This window comes from Emys orbicularis, chromosome 8 (genome assembly GCF_028017835.1).
Source record: "Emys orbicularis isolate rEmyOrb1 chromosome 8, rEmyOrb1.hap1, whole genome shotgun sequence".
NCBI lineage: Eukaryota > Metazoa > Chordata > Testudines > Emydidae > Emys > Emys orbicularis.
The window spans coordinates 79,745,349-79,768,450 of record NC_088690.1 but is presented as its reverse complement, the minus strand read 5'-3'; the positions used below and the strand labels follow the sequence as shown (position 1 = coordinate 79,768,450).

General features: G+C 43.8%; 1 protein-coding gene across 1 annotated transcript in view; it reads right to left on the bottom strand.

Annotated features, from left to right (window-relative positions):
• Window positions 1-577: 577 nt before the first annotated feature.
• The window catches only part of ETF1 (eukaryotic translation termination factor 1), a 39,053-nt gene continuing 16,528 nt past the window's right edge, over window positions 578-23,102 (bottom strand). Inside the window, exons 2-10 of the mRNA XM_065409425.1 lie at window positions 16,675-16,850; window positions 15,388-15,527; window positions 10,126-10,264; window positions 8,886-9,076; window positions 8,207-8,336; window positions 6,791-6,946; window positions 6,088-6,152; window positions 4,560-4,707; window positions 578-2,738 (exon numbers count right to left, since the gene is read on the bottom strand). Coding sequence (XP_065265497.1) covers window positions 2,656-2,738; window positions 4,560-4,707; window positions 6,088-6,152; window positions 6,791-6,946; window positions 8,207-8,336; window positions 8,886-9,076; window positions 10,126-10,264; window positions 15,388-15,527; window positions 16,675-16,850 — 1,228 coding nt within the window. The 3' untranslated portion in view covers window positions 578-2,655. The remainder of the gene's footprint in view (window positions 2,739-4,559; window positions 4,708-6,087; window positions 6,153-6,790; window positions 6,947-8,206; window positions 8,337-8,885; window positions 9,077-10,125; window positions 10,265-15,387; window positions 15,528-16,674; window positions 16,851-23,102) is intronic.

The window sequence follows — 23,102 nt, the reverse complement described above, 5'->3', positions numbered from 1 at the left end:
TGAACACTGCTGACCACTGGAACAGGATGGCCCACAAGCAAGGATGGGCACTATCCTGAACTGAATTTACCTTACTCAGACTAACACACAGGGGAAAGAGAGGAAGAGGCTGTTAGAAAGCATTGATAGTTTGCTTTGATACAAGACTAGTAGGAATATGATTTCTGCATCTCTTTCAACAAGATGACCAACTGTTCTGCAATTGTCCTAGGCACTGCCCAACACTTACCATGCTCAGTTCACGGACAAGCAGCTAACCTTTAAGAACGGCATTTTTCAGAGTTCCAGAGTGCTTGAATTTGATTTGGTTTTTCCTCTCATGCTTCTAATATTCTACATTTCAGCTCAACATTAGGGAAGCCAAACAAAGACCTGTGCACTCTGGGCTGCCAGTTGGGGAACCTTTTGTGCTAAATGGAAACAAGATGCTCTCTATCTAGGTTTGAGAATTGAGTAAGGTTGTTTGACTAGGTGGCCTCTGCTGAGAGTTCATGAGGCCAGTAAAGCAACATCGCCCCCTGTAAGAGTAATTACTGTACTAAAAGAAAATCAAGAGTCCATGCTATATTCTTAAATATGGTTTAATACTCTTCTCCATTTCTGTACATCACAACACCAAGATATCACTGCTTGGGATCTCTCTGCAGAGGCTATATAGTATGCGAAGGCTAGGATTTCTCACCCACCTTTTAATGTGTTTGTATGTGTAAGTGTAATACATATCAGTATATATTGATATACACATCAATATATAATGCAATATATATCACCAAAGAGAACACATTGATTAAAGAAATACAAAAATTTGGCATCATTTCCAAACTTAAATAGTAAAAATAAAAACTACAAAAAGGAGCTGCATACCCTAAATGTATCATGTGAAACAACAAGCAGTATATTCAAAAATGTAAATTTACATCCAATTTTTCTGGTCTTGTCATGTCACATTAGACCCATTTACAATGGCAAAATCCAAACATACTGCTTTGAAGACCGCAAACTCACTGGCGCTTGGGTTTTGTGCAAATCTATAGCAGACCCAACTGCAAAACTTTCATAGGAGACTCCAGCTTTGATGGGAACATCTGTTGTAGACAATGGCAAACACTGCCTTGTTTGCTGGGTTATAAAACAGCGGTACAAGTTATATTGCTCACATTGACAGTCATTTTGGACCTCTAGGAGTACAGTGTGACAGTCAGAAGCTATGTTTTAAGACAAACACTCCCCTCCATTCAAGTGAAACAGGATTATTGGAACGATATGCAAGTATGCCACTTGGGAACAAAAAGCTGCTTCCAACCAACATGCTAAAAGTGACTGAGGAAGAATCAGTGAAGGACAGCAGTTAGGCACTAAAATGTCAGAGTACCCATCAGAAAACCCGCTATCCCAAGAGAACAGAAAGGTCAGCTCTGTGCATTAGGTCTCGTGCCAATGCAGATTTTAACCTTTGGCTCTAGGTAAACGTAACCATTTTTACAGTTTCGAAATGCATTCTATTAACAGGCATTACAAAGACATTGCTTGAGGGTCTAGGTATAATCAGAAGTTTGAACCCACTTCTAAGGCTAGACTAGAGTTCAGTCTCAGATGTACATGACCACCTGCTGATCCATTATGAAGTCCTTGGTGCTGGGGAGCTGGGATTTCCCAATGGGGTACCCAAGTGTTCAACAGTAGCATCAAGTTTTCCAAATCCACCAGTGCCAAGGGTTTAATCACAGTCACATCTTGTTAGTTGCTCCTGTGAAATACCTGTTTCCATTTATGGGTTCACCAACAATCAAATTCACATAATCAAGGAAATTTTATGCAGTCCTAAAGCAAAAATAATAAAATCTTACCAAAAAAAGACCCAAAGGGGTTCCACCTTACTTCCCTTACATCATGTGTTTATTTCTGTCAAGACTGAAAAAAGAGTGAAGGCCACACCACTCAATTCCCAAATTAAGCCTCCTAAGACTCTGGCAGCATTTCCATTGCAATCAAGGAAGTGTGCTTCCTAATTTGTACAAGTAGTGCTTTTGCAAAATGGATTAAGGTAAGAGTTTGGCTTGTCAAAGCAGCTCCCCAAGCTATCTGAATTTTCCAGCCACACCTTGTCAGCTGGCACTCAAAGAGTGCCTTTCCTCTTATTCTTCCAATATTAAATAGAGAGAAACAGTGGCTCCAATATCTCACTACATTTCTTCTTCTGCAGTCTAAGCTGAGAATGCCATGTAAATGGGTCATGTCACTGCAAAATGCAGCAATTGATTTTCTCCAATCAAAATAAAAGAAACAAACCAGTATGATCTTACTTCTATTAATTTTTGAAGGAAGAAGGTTTACAGCAGTTAATGTATCATGACGGTTAAAAAAATCATTTTCATAAAATACAAGAGCAACCAATTTCACCATCGAGTAAGAGTAAAAACTGGGATTCTTTTAAATTAGTCCAAAGTGGCATATAGGAACTTAGTAGTTTGCTGCTGTACTGACACTATGACAAATCAAAGTGTAGGGTTTTGTTTTTTTAAATCCAATGCTTATGGATCAAGTTCTGGAAATGTTCCAATTCTAAGGCAGGGATCTGTTGTGTTTTCCACCATTTGCTCCTTGGGTTGGATGCTGGAGGGGTGAGGCACGTTTTGCCGGACCCAGGTCGACTACCTAGTAGTCATCAAGGTCAAAAAATTCATCATCTCCTCCTTGGTATTCCATTCCCTGGAAATCCACTCGGTACCGCAAGATACCTGTAAAAACAAGACACCTTTTAGCTTCTTCCTAGTTCAGTGTACTAGAAAGGGCTTAGTACAAAATATATCTTACAATACACTGTGGACCTATTTAACATATGTGCTAGTCAGCAACTTCTGGATCACGTCATCTCAAACTTTGACTTGCACCATGGAGATGGAGACCATGATTTTTAACAACAGAGAGTCTAGTATTTGGCCTGTGTGGAATTAAGATGCTACAGAACAAGGGTAGTCAATAGGCGGACCACAGGCCAAATCCGGACTGCCAATGGACCATGAAGTCTTTTTATTTACCGATTCTTATTTCAGTGTGAAAAACGTTTCTCTGGAGTCTGGACCTTGACCAAGAAATCTTGACCTTGACAAAAACTAATTGCCTACCCCTGCTATAGAATTTTTAAATTAATATATTTTCCAAATATTTCATGTGCTTCCAAGTCACTAGACTTCCAGGAACAGAACTCTTGGCACAGAGAAGCAGTAGAGCAGAGTGAGCTTCATTGTCAGTACAGCTGGAGACCCCGTAACTGAAAGACATTGGGCTAATCAGTACTCGTGGCAACGTGAAGTGACTTGGTAGTCCCAAGAGGGGCAGACAACTGTCAAACCCTACTCCACTTAGCACCATTGCTGGCAGTTTCTGAGACTGACCTTCTCTCTGAGACTGTACAGGGCAGGGAGCCTAGTGTGGAAGTGACCCCCACTATACATTTTGCAGCTATAAGACAGGGTACACACAGACAAGTTGCACCAGTATAGCTAAAGCAGTACAACTCCTTGGCATGGATGCCGTTATATTGTGATTCTGTATGGGAATAAACTAAGGGGAAGAAGCTATACTGGGTGTAAGAAACCTTTGTACTGGCATAAATGGGTCCATGAGGAAGGGTGCAAAGGTGTAACTACCTATAAAAGAAATCACCCTGATAGTTATTGCAGTATGAAATCGTTTAGATTTAGACCTTCACCTGAGAGTCACCCCATCAGCTCTGAATTCATCTCCCCCCCAAGAAGGGACTAGGTAAAATGGCTCACACTGGGGATCATGAGCAGAGTTCTATTTGACACAAAGTAGTTCCCTCCCCACAGTGCTCTGAAGGCCCTGATCCTTATCAATGCTTGCTTAAGTGAACAATAATCAGGAAGTCCATCCTTCTAGGACTATGGGCACTGGAGCACAGCAGTCAGTGGGCAATAAAATCCCACCAGGGAGTTAAGTCTTTAGGTCCATCAAACTTTTAAGAGCTCCTGGACTTCTACAGCACTCCAAACTTACCCAGAGAGAAAACGGCCTCTTTCGCACAGGAGCTGGAGGACTGGGAAGATGGATAGGGGACAGATTTTCAAAGGAAAAAGTGGCAGATACCCAAAATGCAGGTGCGCCTTTGAAACTCTCCCCATTGTCTCAGATACCTTCCTTCCCATTCATGAGGGCATAACATTCCCATGCAACTACAGCAGCTTCTTTGAGTGACAGGGCAGTAATGACATTTTGCAGCTGGATACAAGGAGAGCAAGCATCATGTGACCAGCCAACTCTCCACTGAGAGCCGAAATGCGCTTTGTGGACCACCAGTTGTTCCTGGGCTGCAGTTTGAGATCCCTGCTATATGATGTAGCATACACAAAGTTGTTTTACTGAATGGGGTCCTTACTATATAGATAATTGAAGACAGTCACTGACTCACTGAGCAGAGAGAAACATGACACTATGGGAATGTAGCCTCTCCTATTCTGGTTTCAGAACCAGATTAACAGCAGGTTACATAGGGCCAATGTTTTCAGCTTAGCCTACTTTTTCCTCTTGCAATTTACCTCCAATTCCTCCAAATCCTTTCACAAACTGGGATCCTTCCTGTGACTTGTCTGTAACAATTTCCAACGTTGCTCCAAATTTCTTGTAGTTGTTAGCAAACCATTCCAGAAGGGGCATACTTTCTATCAGTTCATGTTCCTGGCCGGTCTACAGACAAAGAAAAAAAAAACGTAAGGCCTGGTCTACACTCAAAAGTTAGCTTAACAGCTATGGCGCTCAGGGGTGAAAAATCCACACACCCGAGTGCCACAGCTATGCAGATCTAACCAGTGATGCAGACCCAGCTACACTGACAGAAGAATGCTTCCGTCAGCCTAGCTACCATCACTAGAGGAGGTGGAGCTACTACAGCGACAGAAAACCCCATTGCTCTAGGAAGCGCCTGCATTACAGTAGCATAGCTACAGCGCCATAGCTGTGCCACGATAGCAGGTATGGCTTAAGTGATGTTTCTTTGACTTCAATTTTCACAGCATCTACTGAGGGGTCACTTTCTTCCCAATTCACATTAACTTTAGAAGCACTCTTTGGTCTCACAAACACAAGCCCTAGTGGTGCTGTCAGAGTCCTGGCTCCGCAGGCACACCATTGTTTAAGCATGTAGCTGATGGGCATCCAGGCATGCTCATGGCACAGGCCTGAACAGATGCTCTGGTGCTGGGCATGCTAGTGAGAGCAGAGAACAGAGTGTCCTAGATGAGCACTAAGGCAGAGGGATCAGTGGTTTAAAGGGGTTGGGGGGGGCGGAGGCGTAATGTGCCTATCCACCACTGACCACTCTCACCACAGCTGTGAGCCTTGTGCCACCATTACCATTAGGGACCTCAGCATGCACTCTAAATGGCAACCATAACAGCAAAACAAAGAGAGACAGGAGTGGCTATGCTAGCCATGTGGTCAAACTGCAGCAGTTCAGTCTCTTTTCAGTGCTGTCTTTTCCAAGGGGACAGGGTCCTGCCTGACTCACGACAAGAAAGGGGAAAATTATATGGAAGAGCACTTAGCGTCCTCTAGTTAAGGATGGGGAGGCATCCCCCAAGTTGTCCATCAACCCTAGTATATCTAGAGGGAGATTCTCCATTGCCCTGCACCTTGTGCAGTCATTTAGACCAGTACAAATGCCACCCAATCAGAATGGTGATGTTTCACACTGGTGTAGACTGCTGCACCAGGTGCGGAGCATGTGCTCAAGGAGAAGAGCTAGGTTCAGTTGTGTTCAACTAGTCCCTTTTACTTCATCTTTCAAGCTCATTTGACCTGAGAATGAAGACTGAGCAGCAAGGAAATCAATTAGGAAAAAAACAACAAGGTGAGACTCTGGAGTAACATTCAAGGCCAACAGGAAAGACTGCAGCACAGCCCATCAAATCGAGACTTTGTAAAGGAGCCAGAGCATAATTTGGTGCGAAACGTTCGAGCATTAGCTAAGTGTGGAGCATTAAGCATAGTTAGAGTCAATCAAAGCCCTGCACCAGTACAGCATAATCATCCTTTCTGAGTGTACTACAAGACCAGGAGTTGAAATACCTCTTTATCTGTGAAGTGGGATTTATCTTTCTCTTGTTCTGGTGTCAAATATAGAATCTTCTCCTCTGAGAGAGAAAAACAGTGTTAGAGATTTGATGCAACTAGCAGCAGGCTAGAAACTCTGTAGAAGCCAGTGCAACACAGGGGTCTACAAGGTCTCTGAATCCCTTCCTTTCTGTTTGGGGTCGCACAGTCAAGGCTGCACATGGAGGCACTGAGCACGAGGTGCAAAGTCAGAAAAGGTCTTTGGGCATGTAATGCCCTTGCTGGGGCAGGAAGAGAATTTTGCATCTGGCTAAAAGGAGGATGGAGGAATGTGGGTGGTGGTGGTGGGAAATGGGTGGGTGGCTAGATGCCGCGGGATCAAGTCAATCTCCCACTGTATTATGGAAGTGTAAATACAATCACAACGCAGGGATTAACACTATTTCACAAAACTATATCTTCAAGGCCTGCTTAGCCAAGCCCCCTCCCAGCACTGCTATGCTACCCCACCCAGTCTCTGCTTGTTTTCAGCTTCTCCTCCCACATCATCATGCAAGTGGGAAGTGACAAGCTAGTGACTGTCTATAGGATTTCTATGAAAAACTCCTTAAAGGGAGGTTTTAAAGCACAGCTCCCGCCTAACAGCAGAGTTCTCCCAAGGAACACTGAACAGCTAATCCCCTCCAGGCTCCTAGTCCAGCTCTGAATTATGACATACCTTCCGTGCCTTGGCAATGGAGAACGTATCTCATTATATCCAGATTTTCATAAACTATCAGTATCTCTACTGCTCCCATTTCCAAAGCTTTCAGTGTATCTTCAACACCAAAGCAGTACTTCCCCGTGTCCTGACTGATTTCATCGAAGTATCGGCCTGCATTCAGGAGACAGCAGAGAAACACTCGTGAACACAGATCATGTCACATGAAATTTTACTAAGCCTTATTTGAAGAAAAGCTACAGTAAAGTGAGACTGTTTTGTGTCTGGCTATAGAGGCCACACACTAGTATGCCAGGCAGAATTAACTATCCATCACCTGCTAGGGAGCTGGCAACATGTCACTCAGAGCTCTTAGCTAGGAAGTCTCAGTGCCAGCTAGGCAGCTCTCTCAGGAGCACTGCGAAGTGAGACAGAGAGGTTAACCTCTGACACCCAGCCACCAACCACAAGCAGGCACTAAACTTTATTCCCCTTCAGTGTAAGGCAGCTACTGTTACCGTCCCCCAGAGTGGGTCTTACTAAGCTTTCCTACTGGTGTGTGACGAGAGGATCATTTCTGTTGCCATTTCAAAGAAAAGCAAAAGTCTAATCCTCATTTTCTTGGAGATGGGAGAGATCAGAGCAGAGGAGTTGTTTTCCCTGACTGCATGGGAGGCCTGAGAAACTAAAGCTGGCCCTGATGAAAGGATAAAGAATAGGGTGGAATGGATGGAAAGATTGCAATGGAGGCAAACTGGTAGGAAAGGGAGAGCAATCTCCATTATCAGCTCCAGCTGTATTTCCAAGGGTATTTAAGGATCCAGTCATTCCCTAGCACTCTATTCACAATATCACGTCAGTCTATAATATTGTTATCAAGGCAGGTAATACCCAACGAGCCGTTTAGTCTGTACAGGCCGGGACTCCTTTTCGGACACTATGAACAATATGTTACAGCCAGAAGGAGCTGAGGCAGAGTTGATGCGACTTTCCCAAAGACACGCAGCAAGTCAGTAGCAGGGCCAGGAATTGAACCCAGGTCACTAGAGTTAAAGTCCAGTGCCCAAACCACAACTCTCACAGTCCTCCATATGTTGACACACTTGGTGGTCCTTGACTAAAGCAGCAACTGATAGCACTTCAGTGTGTAACAGTGGACCCGACCAGATGCGTATGTACAGAGATACCAGGCCAGCTGCTGCGATGTCTCACTTCACACCACGTGCATTCAGAGGGCACTTTTGTGGCAAGGCAGAAAGAGTGGAGGATTTATTCTAAGCGGAAAGCAGTGTTTGAGGTGGTGCTTGGAGAATGGAAGTCATCAGTGACATCCCCTTTTGCCCAACTTTCACATGAGGACTTAGCTAGGGGTGAGTAGTAAAGCAGGACGGATATCCAACTCATGAGAGGCTAGCTATGTAGGTCTATTCATACCTATTAGTTTCTTCTCTTGAATGAATTTCACATTGGAGAGGACCTCGGTGGACAACTCAATTGCTTGATTGAATCCATTTTCTCCACCATATGAGATATCAACTAGTTTCAAGACTTTGGACTGCAACCGCTACATACAAAGAAAGTCAGTGTTAGCCAACCTATTGAGCAGCACTGCCATAAAACTACTTCAGAAACCCATCAGAATGAAAATGCCTGACAAGCTACACTGGTAATCTGACTTCAGAAGCTCTGCATGCAAGTGAAACAAAACAGTTCTGAACATTCAGTGTGTAACTACAACTTTCAGAGTGCAGGGCCAGAGAGGAGGAGTTGAATTCTACTAAAGCCTCTGCTTTTCGCTTTGGAATATAACCAAAGAACATGAATTCCACTTTTAGCCAGAAGAGACAAGTATCCCATTAGGTACGCTCCATTACTAAGTGAAATCCTAGCTCCTTACAGGTCACCAGGATATAGCTCCCTTTCTATAGAATACAACAACAATTTTACATTTTAATTGTATTCTTAATTTAAGATACTTTAGTTGGGTTTCTCCTGAAGAGCATGCATCAGCCATGAACCACTGCCACCACTAGCACCATGAGGACATTAGTCACAGTCCTTAAGCAGGCAGGCTGTGGGTTTCATTTAGCACAGGAAGTCCACTTTCACTTACCTGATCAAACATGTCAGATTGACTTAGTTCAGTTTTGAAGTCAGCTGATCCAGCTAAAACGAGACCAGCCACGTTCACCTTATCACCGGAAATGAACAGCTGCACAGCTGTCTCCGCTACCTTCCTCACGTAGTTGTGTCGCTTTTCCATCCTCAAACGAGCAAAACGCAAGGCAGATTGACCTCCTCTACCTTTAAGGGAGAACAGATGGGATGTAGCCATTTTGAGGTCTACTGCCACAGAAACTGTTGGCATGTGGCCCCAACAGAACCCAAGATATGATGCAAATTAGTCTACCACAAGTAGGGATAAGGGCATTCAATTAAAACAGCAAAGAGTGAACAGGCAGGACCCACCCATCAGGTGACTTTCTACATGTCTTCCACATGAAAGTATGTCACAAGGAATCATTGAAGAATGACTAAAGATCTGGAGATGTGAGGCTTACACCAACGCAGTTTACTTTGGTATGTCACCAGACTATGCTGTACTAATTTAAGCCTTGCTACATACTAGCACGGTGCGCCTCTGCAGTAGAGGTCTGTACAGGTTTGGCTACATCGGGGCAAACTTCCTTAATGTGGATATGATTGGGGCAAAATTAGATGAAACAGAAAGATAGTTAACTAAGACTAGGCAACTGCTGGTTAAGTACTTAATTCACAAATATTTAGAGACAAAAGGAAGATATTTAAGTTAAATATCCTTGCTTACATCACAGACACCAGACTGAACATTTAGAAGTCTGGTTTACTGAACTCGGTACCACTAAACCTTTTGGCATTTCTTGTTGCTTTGACAGTGCAAGGGGCCAAGTCAGTTCCATTGTGGTTCTCATGCAATAGGTCAGTGTCTGAAATGCACACACTTTCAGGGCAAGATTCAAAGGCACTTTCCACTGCAATTTAAGAGCTGCTGGTCTTTGTTTTGGATAATTCATTTGTGAACACCCAAGTTTGGGGTCAAATTTGGCCAGAAAGTGTCCTTTTATATGGTCATGTTGATTTGCTAACAGTTTATGAGACTAACATAAGATGGCAGGGAAATGGACTGCAGGATTTGGACGTTACCGGTTTCATTCTTTCCAATGTACCTGTGTCTTAATATTTCATTGTCTAAGTTAGTTTCCTGAGTGTGGAATTACACACTGTCTCGGCATCACTAACTACGTTACACTCCTCTCCCTGCCTCCACATTCCCTTTCTGCTGGAGGCAGTTAAGATCTTTGTTACTGCATTACCATGCTTCTTTGGGAGATCCACAGTGAATTTGTGCAGGACTTCTCTTGTGTTTCCTTGAAGAGTTCCGAAGAGTGCGCCACTACCATCTATTACGATAAAACCAAACTTGCTGTCATCAGACAGTAGTGCTGTCAGAGCCTGAAATGTGAACACAACATGGTTAGCAATAACCACTATCAGCCAACATCAGCACTTTGGTCTGACTACTCAGCAGAGCAGCAGTTCATTAAGGGAGAACAGCAGGCACAATACAGATCACTGAAACAATGGTTTGGTAATCATGGATATTTTTATGAAGCAGTCAAGATAAAATTGACAAAAATACCCGAGAAAATTCTTGATTCTTGGTTACTGTCTTGTACCCGGTACCACTGAGTGCTAGAGCAAGATGCCAGTGCTTTGAGTCAGACACAAGTTGTCCCCACCATTTGCAGTGCCATTGATCAACTGTTCATTGCTTAAAGGGACAGGTTTAGCAGGAGGATTACCTCTGTGTATCCAAATTAGCTCTCCAAGTTAAAATCCTATTCTGCTTGGATGTGTGGAGAGGAAGGTGAGCTAGTTTTCCTAATAGTCCTGTCTGGGGGATTATGTCTCATGTAGTCCTCTGATCTGGCTCTGTCCGTGCAGTGCTATTAGGTTTACTGTATTAGTCACCAATGCAACCCAACCCAAACTTTAGCTCGGCCACTATCAAGGAATTTCAACTTTATCACATGTCTACCAGCAAGAGATTCACAGTGTTGATAGTTACGAAATCCATGACAACTGTGACAAAAACTCAGCCTTACAGATTAAAGGGGGATTCGTAATGATTCTATTGATTTATTAGCTATGAGCGGAAGAGGGACAGACAACATCTACTGGAAGATCAGGTATCTCGAGCCTCCTTCCTACTGCAGTGTTGAAGGTTAAGCAGGGTTTGAGTCTCCAGCATGTTCTGAGTTGACTGTTCCCTTCTGAGCCAGCAAGCCTTATATAATGGTTGCTCACTGGCTAGACCTTATCAGTTGCTTCCTTCCAAAAGCTGCTTCCATTTCCAGTTTCTGGAAAGCAGGGAGGAATATTTCAAGTAGACAGTGAGTAAAGATTAGCATTTGAAGTTAGACTGTTTCTTGCCCAATCCTAATTCAGGAGTTTCAGAATCTGTAACTGGTACCTGAAATTAAATTTTAAGTTGACAAGTTCTCAGCAGCTTGTTGAATGCTGGAGAAGTGATGCTGTTAACTTGCTATCACAGGGCTTAAGCTGTTTGCATGTGTCTCAGAGTAGACTGACAATGGATGGAACAAAAAGCATCAGCCACCTTTATCCAAAATCCACACAATCAAGCCTGTGGCTTTTGAGCTAAATATCAGGGAAATAAAGGTTTAATGGAGGACTTTGGCCAAACTAAGTATTTTTTAAATTAATTTATGAGACGGAGTAGTGGCCGATTACAATGTAATCTATTTAACTGGGACAGAGCCAAGCGAATTGTGTGACCAGGAAGAGCATTCCAGCCAAGGTATCAAAAAGTCTTCATAAATCCACTACTTAGACATAGATTTCAGAGTTCAAACCCCTCTTGGGAAGTTACTTCAATTTCACACATGCAATAAAATAGCTTGAGGAAATCTTATCAGATCTCACGATTGCCAAGAGGTAAGTGACTAAAATCTGTGTGTTCTTGATTCATTCTTATTTTAAAATAAGTATCAAATGGTCACCAGTGATTTCCCCTTCATCACTGCTCTGCCATGGATTCTATTGTTCCTGAACAAAAGCCCTGCCGCTTTTGTTCAGGCTATTCCTTCAGCCTGGGTCTCTCTTGCTACTCCATGACCTCCATCCACTTCTGTTTGCCAAAACAAAGGTGCCACCTTGGATCACAGGAGTCAAGTGTTGCACCTTCCATTTTAACCATCAAAATGAATAGCAATTGTGGCATCCAGACGTCAGCGGCAATTGGCATTACAGAATAGAATACAACATGCTCTTTCATAGGTATACGGATTCTGCACCACAAGCAGAGCTAGGAAAACTGGAACTAAGCACTACTCAGTGGAGACGGGTGAAGCAGACAGGCCAAGGAACAAGGTGCTATTATCATGTCACTGTCTGTCTATTACAATTTTCCAAAGTAAATGACATTCTCTTGCTGACCAATGCAACGCCAGCTAAGAAGTTGTAGCTGCAGCCCAGCAAATATTTTTCAGAAGGGGTTTAGCCCACTTGAAGCCGAAGGTTCTAACTTTGCTGGAGCCCCCAATGTCTGTGACAGATTGCAGACTACTGTTCCGGTCTCAAACCTCCGGGTCCCCACACAGTATGCTGAAGCAGTTGCCATGTCTCATGCCTTTGTATTCCTGGTCTTTCCCATTTCCCTGGGTTTGCTTTTTATTCTTTTTTGTGGTTTCCCTCCCCTTCTTCCACATGGTCTCTGCCCCAGATGAGTGAGATTTGGAGCTTCTAGCAGCACTGCCTCTCCTGGACTGTAGGCTGGTGTACCACCTAGGCAGGGAGACTGCTGCCAGTGCCAGCAACTCCTGGCAAGCCAAAGGGGTATTTGGGAGTCCTCCCAGGAGTATATCCCCAAAAGGAGGGGTGGGAAAGATACATCTCACATCTTGTACAAACAGAATAAAAAGACAGTCCCCACCCCAGAGAGTTTATAATTCACTATGAGGCTGGCAATGGACCTTATCACCATTCGGAAGTGTGAACACCAAGTGGGAGAGCTGCGGTGAGACTCCAGTCACTGATATGTACATGCCCCCAAATACTGACTTCCTACTTCAGACGCATGCTCTCATTTTAGATGCCAGGTAAGTATACCTCAGAAAGATGCATGCACAATTCACAAGTGCAAAGAGCAGCCAGAACTGTACCATGAACTTTAAGGCCTGTGCAAAGTGAAAACAGCCAGGAAGGACTATAAGTTCCAGCATGCCATGCTCCCTCCTAGTCCAGGTGGAAGGGACCACAGCACTGTTTTCAGAAGGGTGGCTGCAATCTGCCTCCTAAGTCATTGATGCAACTCATTAGGGCAGTTGCCCGAGTAGTAATTAACCCTCTGCTGTCAGAGGATAGAGTGGTGCTTGCTAGAAGTGTAATGAGTTTAGACAGGCCAGGGTAATACTTATGCTAAGCTAACTGGCTTCAGCCTGGTCTTTGCTTGACTTGAATGTTGCCTGCTAAATTCATCCTTATGAAGCTGTTTAAGTCATGATTACAGCTGCTATGTAGGATAAAGGTGATGCTTTGTAGTGTCTTGAAAGCCATAGATAAGAGGAAGTTAATCAGTACAACAAAAACACAAAAGTTACAGACAAAAAGTCTTTGTATTGGGAAAAACAGGGAAGTCCCTGCACTGAATGGTATGATGCGAGTAAGTAAACCGATTGGGAGAGAGACATGAAAATTGCATGGACAGCAAGAGTGATGTAAACTGAAGCCTGCTCATGCATACTGTATGGGTTATGTAAGAATGTTTAATGTTGATTGGATGGTCAGATAATGTGGAAAGGTATAAATATGCTGAACCGTTAGGGAATAGAGGGACCCTCGAAGAATAATCCATTGTGACCTCAGGAGAAGGTAACTGATTGATACCTTTTTCTATATATCTGTCATTCATTGCTTTTATAGTAACTGTAAATACAATACAAAGCCATGCTTTTGGTTCAAACAAAGGTTTGAATTAATAAACCTGAATGGCTCGGCCCCGAGTGTGTGGTAATCCTCACCCAACATGCTGCTCCATTTCCTCCAGCAAGAAGAGCTAGGAAAGCTTGGCAGCAAGACATGTATGAGAACTAGTGACATTAGCACAGATGTATCTTGACTTTACTAAACCTCACTTCAAGCATGGCTCAGAATGACTTTATAGACTTTAAGGTCAGAAAGGACCATTATGATCATCTAGTCTGACCTCCTGCACAATGCAGGCCACAGAATATCACCCACCCACTCCTATATCAAACCTGTGTCTGAGCCATTGAAGTCCTCAAATCATGGTTTAAAGACTTCAAGGTGCAGAGAATCTTCCAGCAAGTGACCTGTGCTCCATGCTGCAGAGGAAGGCGAAACCCCCCAGGGCTTCTGCCAATCTGCCCTGGAGGAAAATTCCTTCCCGACCCCAAATATGGCGATCAGCTAAACCCTGAGTATGTGGGCAAGACTCACCAGCCAGACACCCAGGAAGGAATTCTCTGTAGTAACTCAGATCCCACCCCATCTAACATCCCATCACAAGCCATTGGGCATATTTACCACTAGTAGTCAAAGACGAATTAATTGCCAAAATTAGGCTATCCCATTATACCGTCCCCTCCATAAACTTATCAAGCTTAGTCTTGAAGCCAGATATGTCTTTTGCCCCCACTACTCCCCTTGGAAGGCTGTTCCAGAACTTCACTCCTCTGATAGTTAGAAACCTTTGTCTAATTTCAAGTCTAAACTTCCTGATAGCCAGTTTATATCATTTGTTCTTGTGTCCACATTGGAACTGAGCTTAAATAATTCCTCTCCCTCCCTGGTATTTATTCCTCTGATATTTTTATAGAGAGCAATCATATCTCCCCATAGCCTTCTTTTGGTTAGGCTAAACAAGCCAAGCTCTTTGAGTCTCCTTTCATAAGACAGGTTTTCCATTCCTCAGATCATCCTAGTAGCCCTTCTCTGAACCTGTTCCAGTTTGAATTCATCCTTCTTAAACATGGGAGACCAGAACTGCACACAGTATTCCAGATGAGGTCTCACCAGTGCCTTGTATAACGCACTAACACCTCCTTATCTCTACTGGAAATACCTCGCCTGATGCATCCCAAGACTGCATTAGCTTTTTTAACAGCCATATCACATTGGCAGCTCAGTCATCCTGTGATCAACCAATACTCCGAGGTCACAGCACTCTGATGCTAGACAAGGCCTGCCACCAACTCCAAAGAAAAGCCTGTGGGTTATACAAACTCAGCCAAGTTATCCACTTCGGTTATTAAGTTTAGCTGCAGCAGAGTTTGAGGACACGAGAACTCTGGATCTCTCCACGACAAAACCCCAATCAGCAAATATCATGCATTTCTGAACACAAGCCAGTTATAAGTCACCCCACAGCATTTACACAAAGAGGCTGGTTTCCTCTGTTAAGATCTACTGCTCTAGGGAGTCTGGATACAAGTACGATATGAATTATTTAGTAAGTCTAGCACAGCTGTTTGAAATGCATCACCATGCTTTGGTTACAGCAAGACCTGTGAGCAGTACAGGATCTCTCCTACCTCCGTATGGAATTTGTTGTCGCACAAATACAACGATGTATTGATTGGTTTGAAAGGCTCAAAGTCAATGTTCACTTTCTTTTCTTTTCCTTCTTCTGTCACAATTGTTCCACAGTAAACAACCAGACCATTTGGAGGTACTGTAAAGGACACATGAAGTACCATAGTTTTAGATCACCAAATATTACATTCAGTATTGCTTACAATGAACACTAGGATTTCCAAGATCTGAGGACATATGGATTTAATTTCAAAATTTCCCCACACTACTACAGGAGTTCCCCTTCCCCCTCCCACCCCCAGCCCACTACCCACACCTCACTTGTTCCTTCAAGAAACCCAAAGGACTAATTTGGGTGTTCTCATCATAGCTACACGGGGAGCAATGCACAAATGCACTTCTAAAAGCTAGCTAAAAGGAGTAAGCTTGCCAACAGGAGAGTTATTTATTGGCAACTCATTGCATTATGATGACAAAGACTTCCCTGGGACTAAGTTAAGAACATGTACCCAGCTCTTAAACCAGCTAGAAGGCAAATATTTACGGCGTGGAAGAGAGTTAAACAGCATCACTCCATAAAGACTATCAATTCCTACATGGCAGCTCTCCTACAGCTGGCCTGATCCTGCAGCTCTTATTTGTGTGCACAGTCCTACTGGAGTCAGACTACTTGCTTGAATAAGAGCTGCACAATTAGACCCTTCGAGGGTACACCTTGATGGCAGGCTTTATTTCCTCCCCAGATTTGCACATCCGTGTCACATTTCATACACAGAGGGGCTAAAAGATAAACCAAGGCCAAGTTAAGCAAGAAAGTATGGATTTAACATTGAAGAATCCACACCCTTTCAAACTGTTCAAGTTTCAGAATTAAGCCCACAAAGACAGCGAAAGAAAGGCAACCAGGAGCCCACTCATGACAGTGCTCAGAGGTCCTCGCACTGAGGACTGGGCTCCACTGTGCTGGCCATTGTACCAACACACTGGAGATTGCATAGGTTTACAAAAGGGGCTAGGGTTTCAAAGCAGTGGATTGGAGGAGCCACACCCCTCCCCCCCCACCAAAAGGGTGACTTGCTTTAAACATCTTTATGGCAGAGGGGAAATTTACTAGTGCAAAGCAGCAGAAGGATGGTGAGAGGCAGCAATAGACAACATGCTTTAACAGCAACTTACGGTCTGCCTTGGCCAGCCTGCTGCAACAGCCCAAGCAAATATCGTAGTAAGGACAGTTTGCCTTGGGAAAATGTTTAGCAAGCAGGAGTCCCATACAGGCCATGTGTTACCTTTGTTATAGAGTTTGAGTCTTTGCTGTACAGATGTAATGGCTCCCAGTACTGAAAGGCGATTCACTCGAGACTTTATGTTTGACGCGGTACCAAACTCATCCGCTAACATTTTTGCCACTCGTGAAATCTGGTCTTTGGGGGGAATGATCAACGAAATCATGCTGGTGCCATTGCTGAGGAAGGAAAAAAAATTGGGTTAATCACAGAAAGTAAGACAGCACATATTGCTTAGGGTGGGGAGAATACAGGAATGTCTTTGGTATGAACAATACCCTAGGACTGTGGTTTTCAAACTTTTTTCCTAGCAACCCAGTTGAAGAAAATTGTTGCTGCCCATGATCCAACGGAGCTGGGGATGAGGGGTTTGGGGTGTGGGAGGGGCTCTTTCCATTTCAATTTTTATACAAAAGTATGAAGTGAAAGTGACTCAGGAAAGAACAGTTGTTTGCAGAGTAACTACAAGCCCCTTCACATTGCACACAACCATAGAAGCCATTTTAAGATAACTAGTTTTAAACAAATATGAGATTGCGAAGCAGCTACTAGACTGTGCGAGCATGTCTGCTAGTTCAGCATTGCTAACTCCAAGCGTTCAAAAAAAATAAATAAATAAAATAAAAAAAATCGTGAAACAGGCCCCCTAAAGAATCACAGATTGGCTTTAAATGGGGTTGGGATTCCTTTTTATTTGGTCTTCTGGGTTGAGCTCTCTGGGGTTTACTTTGAACTTCTCTAACCACAAGGGCTGAAAATTTACTTTTAAATGAAAATGAGATTCTCATGTAATCACAGGAATCCAGGAGCTGGGGCTTGAAGACAGATACCAAGTATCATGAGATTCAAACTCCTGAGAGTTAGTGCTAAGTACAAGGGGCTCCCCTTTTCTGGAACCCCCATCCCCCTGTTCTTTTTTAAACTGACCCATTAGTAATTGCCTGGGACAAACAGGAGATGCATGCAGCATCTAAATGAGTGGACTACCAGAAAATCTGAACATCCCTTTATTTTAACTATAATTAGTGTTACTACTGACTTTGCCAAGCAAGAACAGTTTAAGAGCCAGACTGGTTTTTGCAATTCAGTTTGGGAGGGAAAGTAGGCATGTCATTTTCTCATCATCTTTCTCTTCAGTGTCTCAAGCACTAGCATAGTCCTCCAAAGTGCCGAGCTACAAACACACAGGGGAAGGTTTTAAAAAAAGCATACTTTCCATTAGCCTTTGAATGTACAAGTGTCCTTGGTGTTTTCCAAGACCTACATTTTGGGCCAAGTTTGACCCAACAGCATAAGTTTAAACAAGTCCCCAACCTTAAAGAGGACTAATTGGTTTTAAATATCCATAACCGCCCCACACAGAATCAAACAGCTGTGAAGAGTCACTTGCATACAAGTTATTCCCCGAAGGGAACGTGAGCGACAGATCTTCAAGTGCAGCTTTGACTTCCAGGTCACTGCAGCCACAGAGTACTTCATACCACTCTTTCAAGCAATTGGCTACCTCACTGAATGGCATGAACCTTGCGGGAGACACAATGGTCGAACACTCCCAGCTGGTTCTTTAAGAGAAAGGCTGATGGGAATGGAAGAGGGGGTTTTCAGTCTTGGGTAGGAGCTCACTCCAGTGAATGCTACCTTTAGAAAAGGTATACACATCTCCTCTGAAAGCACCCTGAGACACCTGGAGACTAGAAATCTCCCTAGTTCACACTATTAGCTGAAGACAATTTATTTGTGGCATGAAATAAGAATAGTCCTGCTCCAACAGGGGGAAAAGGTTTTTTGCCATGTGCAGGTCCATACACTTTGTGCACTCCTTTCTAACAGCAGAGTCCTGGAGATTTCACACAAGTCTCTCTCCCTCTCCTCCACTGAGAACAGCGATGGGAAGAGATAATAGGCTGATGCAGAAAAGTGCCCTGGTGTAGAACAAAATATGGAGAGAGCACTTAGGAGGTTCCATAAGTGTGCTCCTGGCCTGGTACGAGATCATCCATCACTGATGGATCTTCTTGAGTGTATGGCGGAGATCAGCCTTCACATTGTAACTTCATTGTTCTTTCCCCATCAACCCATTGTTCCTCAAGCCCCCCCTTGCCTAGAATTTCACACACTATCTTAGAGCATGCCATTGTTCCTATTCTAGCTTTAGACAAAGATCTGTTATACATACATACATACTGGCACAGCTTGCCCACTTCCTGCTACCATTCCCTCACATAAGCTAGGGCAGCAAGCAGATCAGGCAATCCCACATCTTGCAGGCTTCCCTGAGACAGGAGCCATCGCTGCGTGCTGGATTACCCATCCAAGTTCACGCTAGCATGACAGATTGTTTGGACAACCCATGGTTAAGGGTATAGGGGAAACTACAGTACAGTGCCAAACTACCGTGCCACCTGTAAATCCTATCTCAACATTGCAGCAAGGAATCCTGTTGCAATGAACCACTCGTGGCCACATTCAAAACAGACTAGAACATATGAGACAGTGGGTAGCTTCCCACTATCTTTGGCCATAATGGCACAGCCGGCTTCAGAGATCCTTGTAGTCTGCTACTGCAGTTAGCAATACAAGAGCAAAGGCGTCCGAAGAGGAGGGAGAAGGCACATTGAATTGCTCTGCTCAAGCCAGAGTTTGATTAGCATTAATACTCTGCTTTATACCGAGCACTTTAATGAATTCTGCCTTCCCTGTTCATGTGAAAGCATGCTAAGTGCTTTCCTCTGATTTGACATGCTTCACTACCATTCACACAGTGAAGGCCATTTCAGTGTTAAGCGGTTCCTGCAGAATCACGTATGATAGCAGGCTCACGATTTGCCATTAGAAAGGCATGGCACAGTCTGAGCTTGAAGCTGGCATGGAAAGACAGACAGCTCAGTTATTCAACTGTCATTTTCCAGTTTACTGAGCCATCTCTTTTCAACACTATCACGTCTATTCAGGTCCACTCAGTAGTTTATGCTGAGCATTCTGCTGCCATCTGCTGGGTAAGTGAGTAAAAGCAGCCAAATTATTTTTCATTAAAAAGGAAGGCATGGAAGATCAACAGCCAACCCAAACACACTAAGTTTTAACGTTCTGGGTTCAGAATGATTTTCTTTGCTCTGAAGTAGTTTCACTTGCCCAAACTGGGATCCATGAATGCTTCTGAGAGACAGGACCATCAGCTTCTGTAACTTAATACTAAGTGGACCTAGGAAACTAGAAATCCAGTAAGACACCAGCTCAAAGGAACGTGTATTAAGAGTCATCCCATGGTGGCTGGAGAGCTGTGGCTGTTACAGTGGTAATAAGACCCTGATGACAAAGTTCTCAGAACTCTCACCTGCATCAGCAATAGCTTACCACAGGAAAGCAGCTTTCCTGTCTCAGAGCGATTACATATCTGTAACTCGTCATGCTGCTACATGGCCAAGCTATTCCTGTAAATCTGAAATCATATGTGAGATAAGTCATCTTCAGATAAGCACTGTTCTTTCTACAGTTTAACACACTGAGCTCAGAGTCTGAGATGCACTGAAGACAGTGTTTCTTTCTACAGTGATATGCACTGTATCTGGGCTCAGAAAATCACGTTTGCTAGCAACCCCTATACTGTCACAGCGAGACTGCCCTGGCACCAGAAGACAAATATTTCTGAATACCCCATATCTTACTGGACCTCTGACTGCTATACCAATTGTGTGTTCTAGACAGAATTATTGTGGAAATTATGTATAGGAAAGCGCGCCAATTGCGAATCCAGGTAGGAACGCGGTCTAATCTAAACAGGGGCACAAAGTCCACCAACTGATTACATGACTGTGTAACTGTATTTCCTACCTAGATGGCATGCGGCAAGGCATGAACCCCCTACCGTAGCTGAGAATAGCTGTGCTCCACCAAGTGATCGCCACAATAAAGTTTTCAATACAGTGAAATTTAAGTATCAACGCCATGGCATGAGACATGAAAGTTGTTTGAATTAATGGAGTGTTCAGACTGGTTGCTAAGCATGCACCACTGTGTTAAAACTCCGGCTGACTCTCCCTGTTCCCTTCCCCTCATAGCCGCCCATGAAAGGCCAAGACTGAAGAGAGAGATTCCCTCCTACTTAGCTACACATGGGACTTTTCATTTAACTGAAGACAGTTATTTTAAGAATTCCCCTCTGATTTTAGTGAGCCACAACAAAAGTTATACTAGATCTGCTAGAAGGATGGTACTAAGGTCCTTTGTACCAGGCATTTGTAAGCTGTTAGAGGCACAGTGTCTCCTGTTAACGGGCAGGTCAGCTTGTCTGCACAGCAGCTTTCCTGTCATCCTCTTAATGGCATCTGTTCATCTGTAGTCACAGTTCAGCAGTGATATCACTGCACTCAGTCTGAAGTATTCTGGGACATTTGCTCAGCAAGGAGGTGGGCGCTCTCTGGAGCATGCATGTAGAGAAGCAGATGAGGCAATGAACTCAGGATTCCTCCAGATCTGGGCAGCAGGGTGAGGACCAGCCAAAGAGACATACTAGGGGGCTCCTGTCCACACTGCATGGCAGGAAAGCCGCCATGTGCCAGCCTCTGACAAGGAGGAAACACTTAAGACTTGATTAGTAACCATAGCATCCTATCACCTGGTGTGCCAACCATGTCAGCAATCAGCAATTAACTCATACTTAAGTGTGGCCAGGGCTTAAGTAGATGTCAGCATAAGGAGTTCCAGAGCAGAACCCGGAGAAGGGCCAGAGTTTGAAACCCTTCCCCAATCACTACAGGTTTGAGGATCCAACATGATCCTATGACACAACTGCCAGGAATTAAGTCACTAGGACAGTGTAACATGTCTTCTATTCTCCCTATACACAGCAAATTGTTTTAAGGTTTTAAATGGTAAGCTCCAAGGGACCGGAGAGTAACTAATCCTGGAGTCTTATTACAATCATGGAATTTCTATATGGCCACATGGTGCTATACAAGAGTCTAATAACTGTAGGAAGACATCAGGGTTAGTGTTAACACTTGCCACTCCCAGTAATGGATGTGCTCTATTTGGTCATTAGCCAAGTTCTGCAAAGAAAAGAAAAAAATGAAAAAGTGAGCAGCACAGATTTGCGTCCCACTGATCAGGCATAGAGGCATTCAGCAACAGCTTGCACTTAAAGATATTCCTGCTCCCCATAAAATCCTCTTGCACCTCCCAGTCGGAGTATCCCCAAGTGCCTCATCCATCTCGCTGCAACCTCTGGGGGCTGTTGTGGAATCTGCAGGGCCAGAAAAAAATGTCTTCTGGGCTCTTTTGTGAAGCAACAGTGGAACTTCCAAACTTCCAGAGCAGACATTTTAGACAACTAGTTTGGCATGGCTGTGCTGAATTGGTCCAGCCCGGGGAGCTGCAACTCCAAGCTGTACTTGTTTCTGTGTCTTTTCCAGTCAGTCTGAAGGAAGAGCACAGCCAGCATATGAACGTTCACAAGACAAGTGGCACATTTCATTGGAGCAAGCTGCCTTCTGTACTTGTAGACGGTTACTTTCATTATGATCAGCATTTGAGCTTCCTACCAGAGGCGGCCATCTTGCTGAGAAGGGATTTGGTTTCTAGACAGAGCTGAACAGGTTTTCACATTTTCAAGTTTCAACGGATAAGCCAAGCTGGCAATCAGTTTAGTCTCTTCCAGAAGGGGCACACAGCCTCCCCTCAGCAAACTGGCTGCCTCTTGCCCTAGACTCCAATGTGGTTTGGTACCACACAGATCATTCGTAGTGACAGCGATTCTCATCTCAGGATCTTTCAGAGTGCTAGGACAGCAAGTAGCAATCACAGGTGGAAATCTGAGGAGCTAGGCTCACTCTAGACTGCCTTACTGACCTGATGCTGGCAAGGGAGGATTATAGCTGTTTATAACCAACCTTGCTAAATAAATAGGAGTTAGTGGCCTACACTGAAATATCAGAGGAACCTTTGTTAGATACACAGAAAAAGCAATTGAGCAGTAGCTGTTCCACAATAGATGGTTTTACTCTAATATCACAAGGTGTAATGAGCAGATATCAGCAAATGTAAGGAATGTCAGTAGTCAGAGCTGGCAAAGAGCTGTGGGGAGCTCTAAAGCTTGCCCTTTTCACCAACAGAAGTTGGTCCAATAGAAGATATTACCTTCACCCACCATGTCTCTCCAATAACTAAATGCTGTCAGTCAAGTGCAGAGTTGGCTTGCTTTAGTTGAAGGTAATAAAAGCTGGGAGCAATATTCTCAAAGGGCTACTCTAAGCCCTTATTTCTTTAACTGTAAGAGCCTGCAGAGAGCCTACCACAAACAAGATATGCAGATAAGTGATCCTAGCTACATACTGTAACTGGAAGACTTTCTATGGAACCATCAAGCCCAGATACTGCTATTAGAAGAGTCACCTTCCTGGATGTACTTGTGTGTTTTCTTCCCCAAAAAAGGA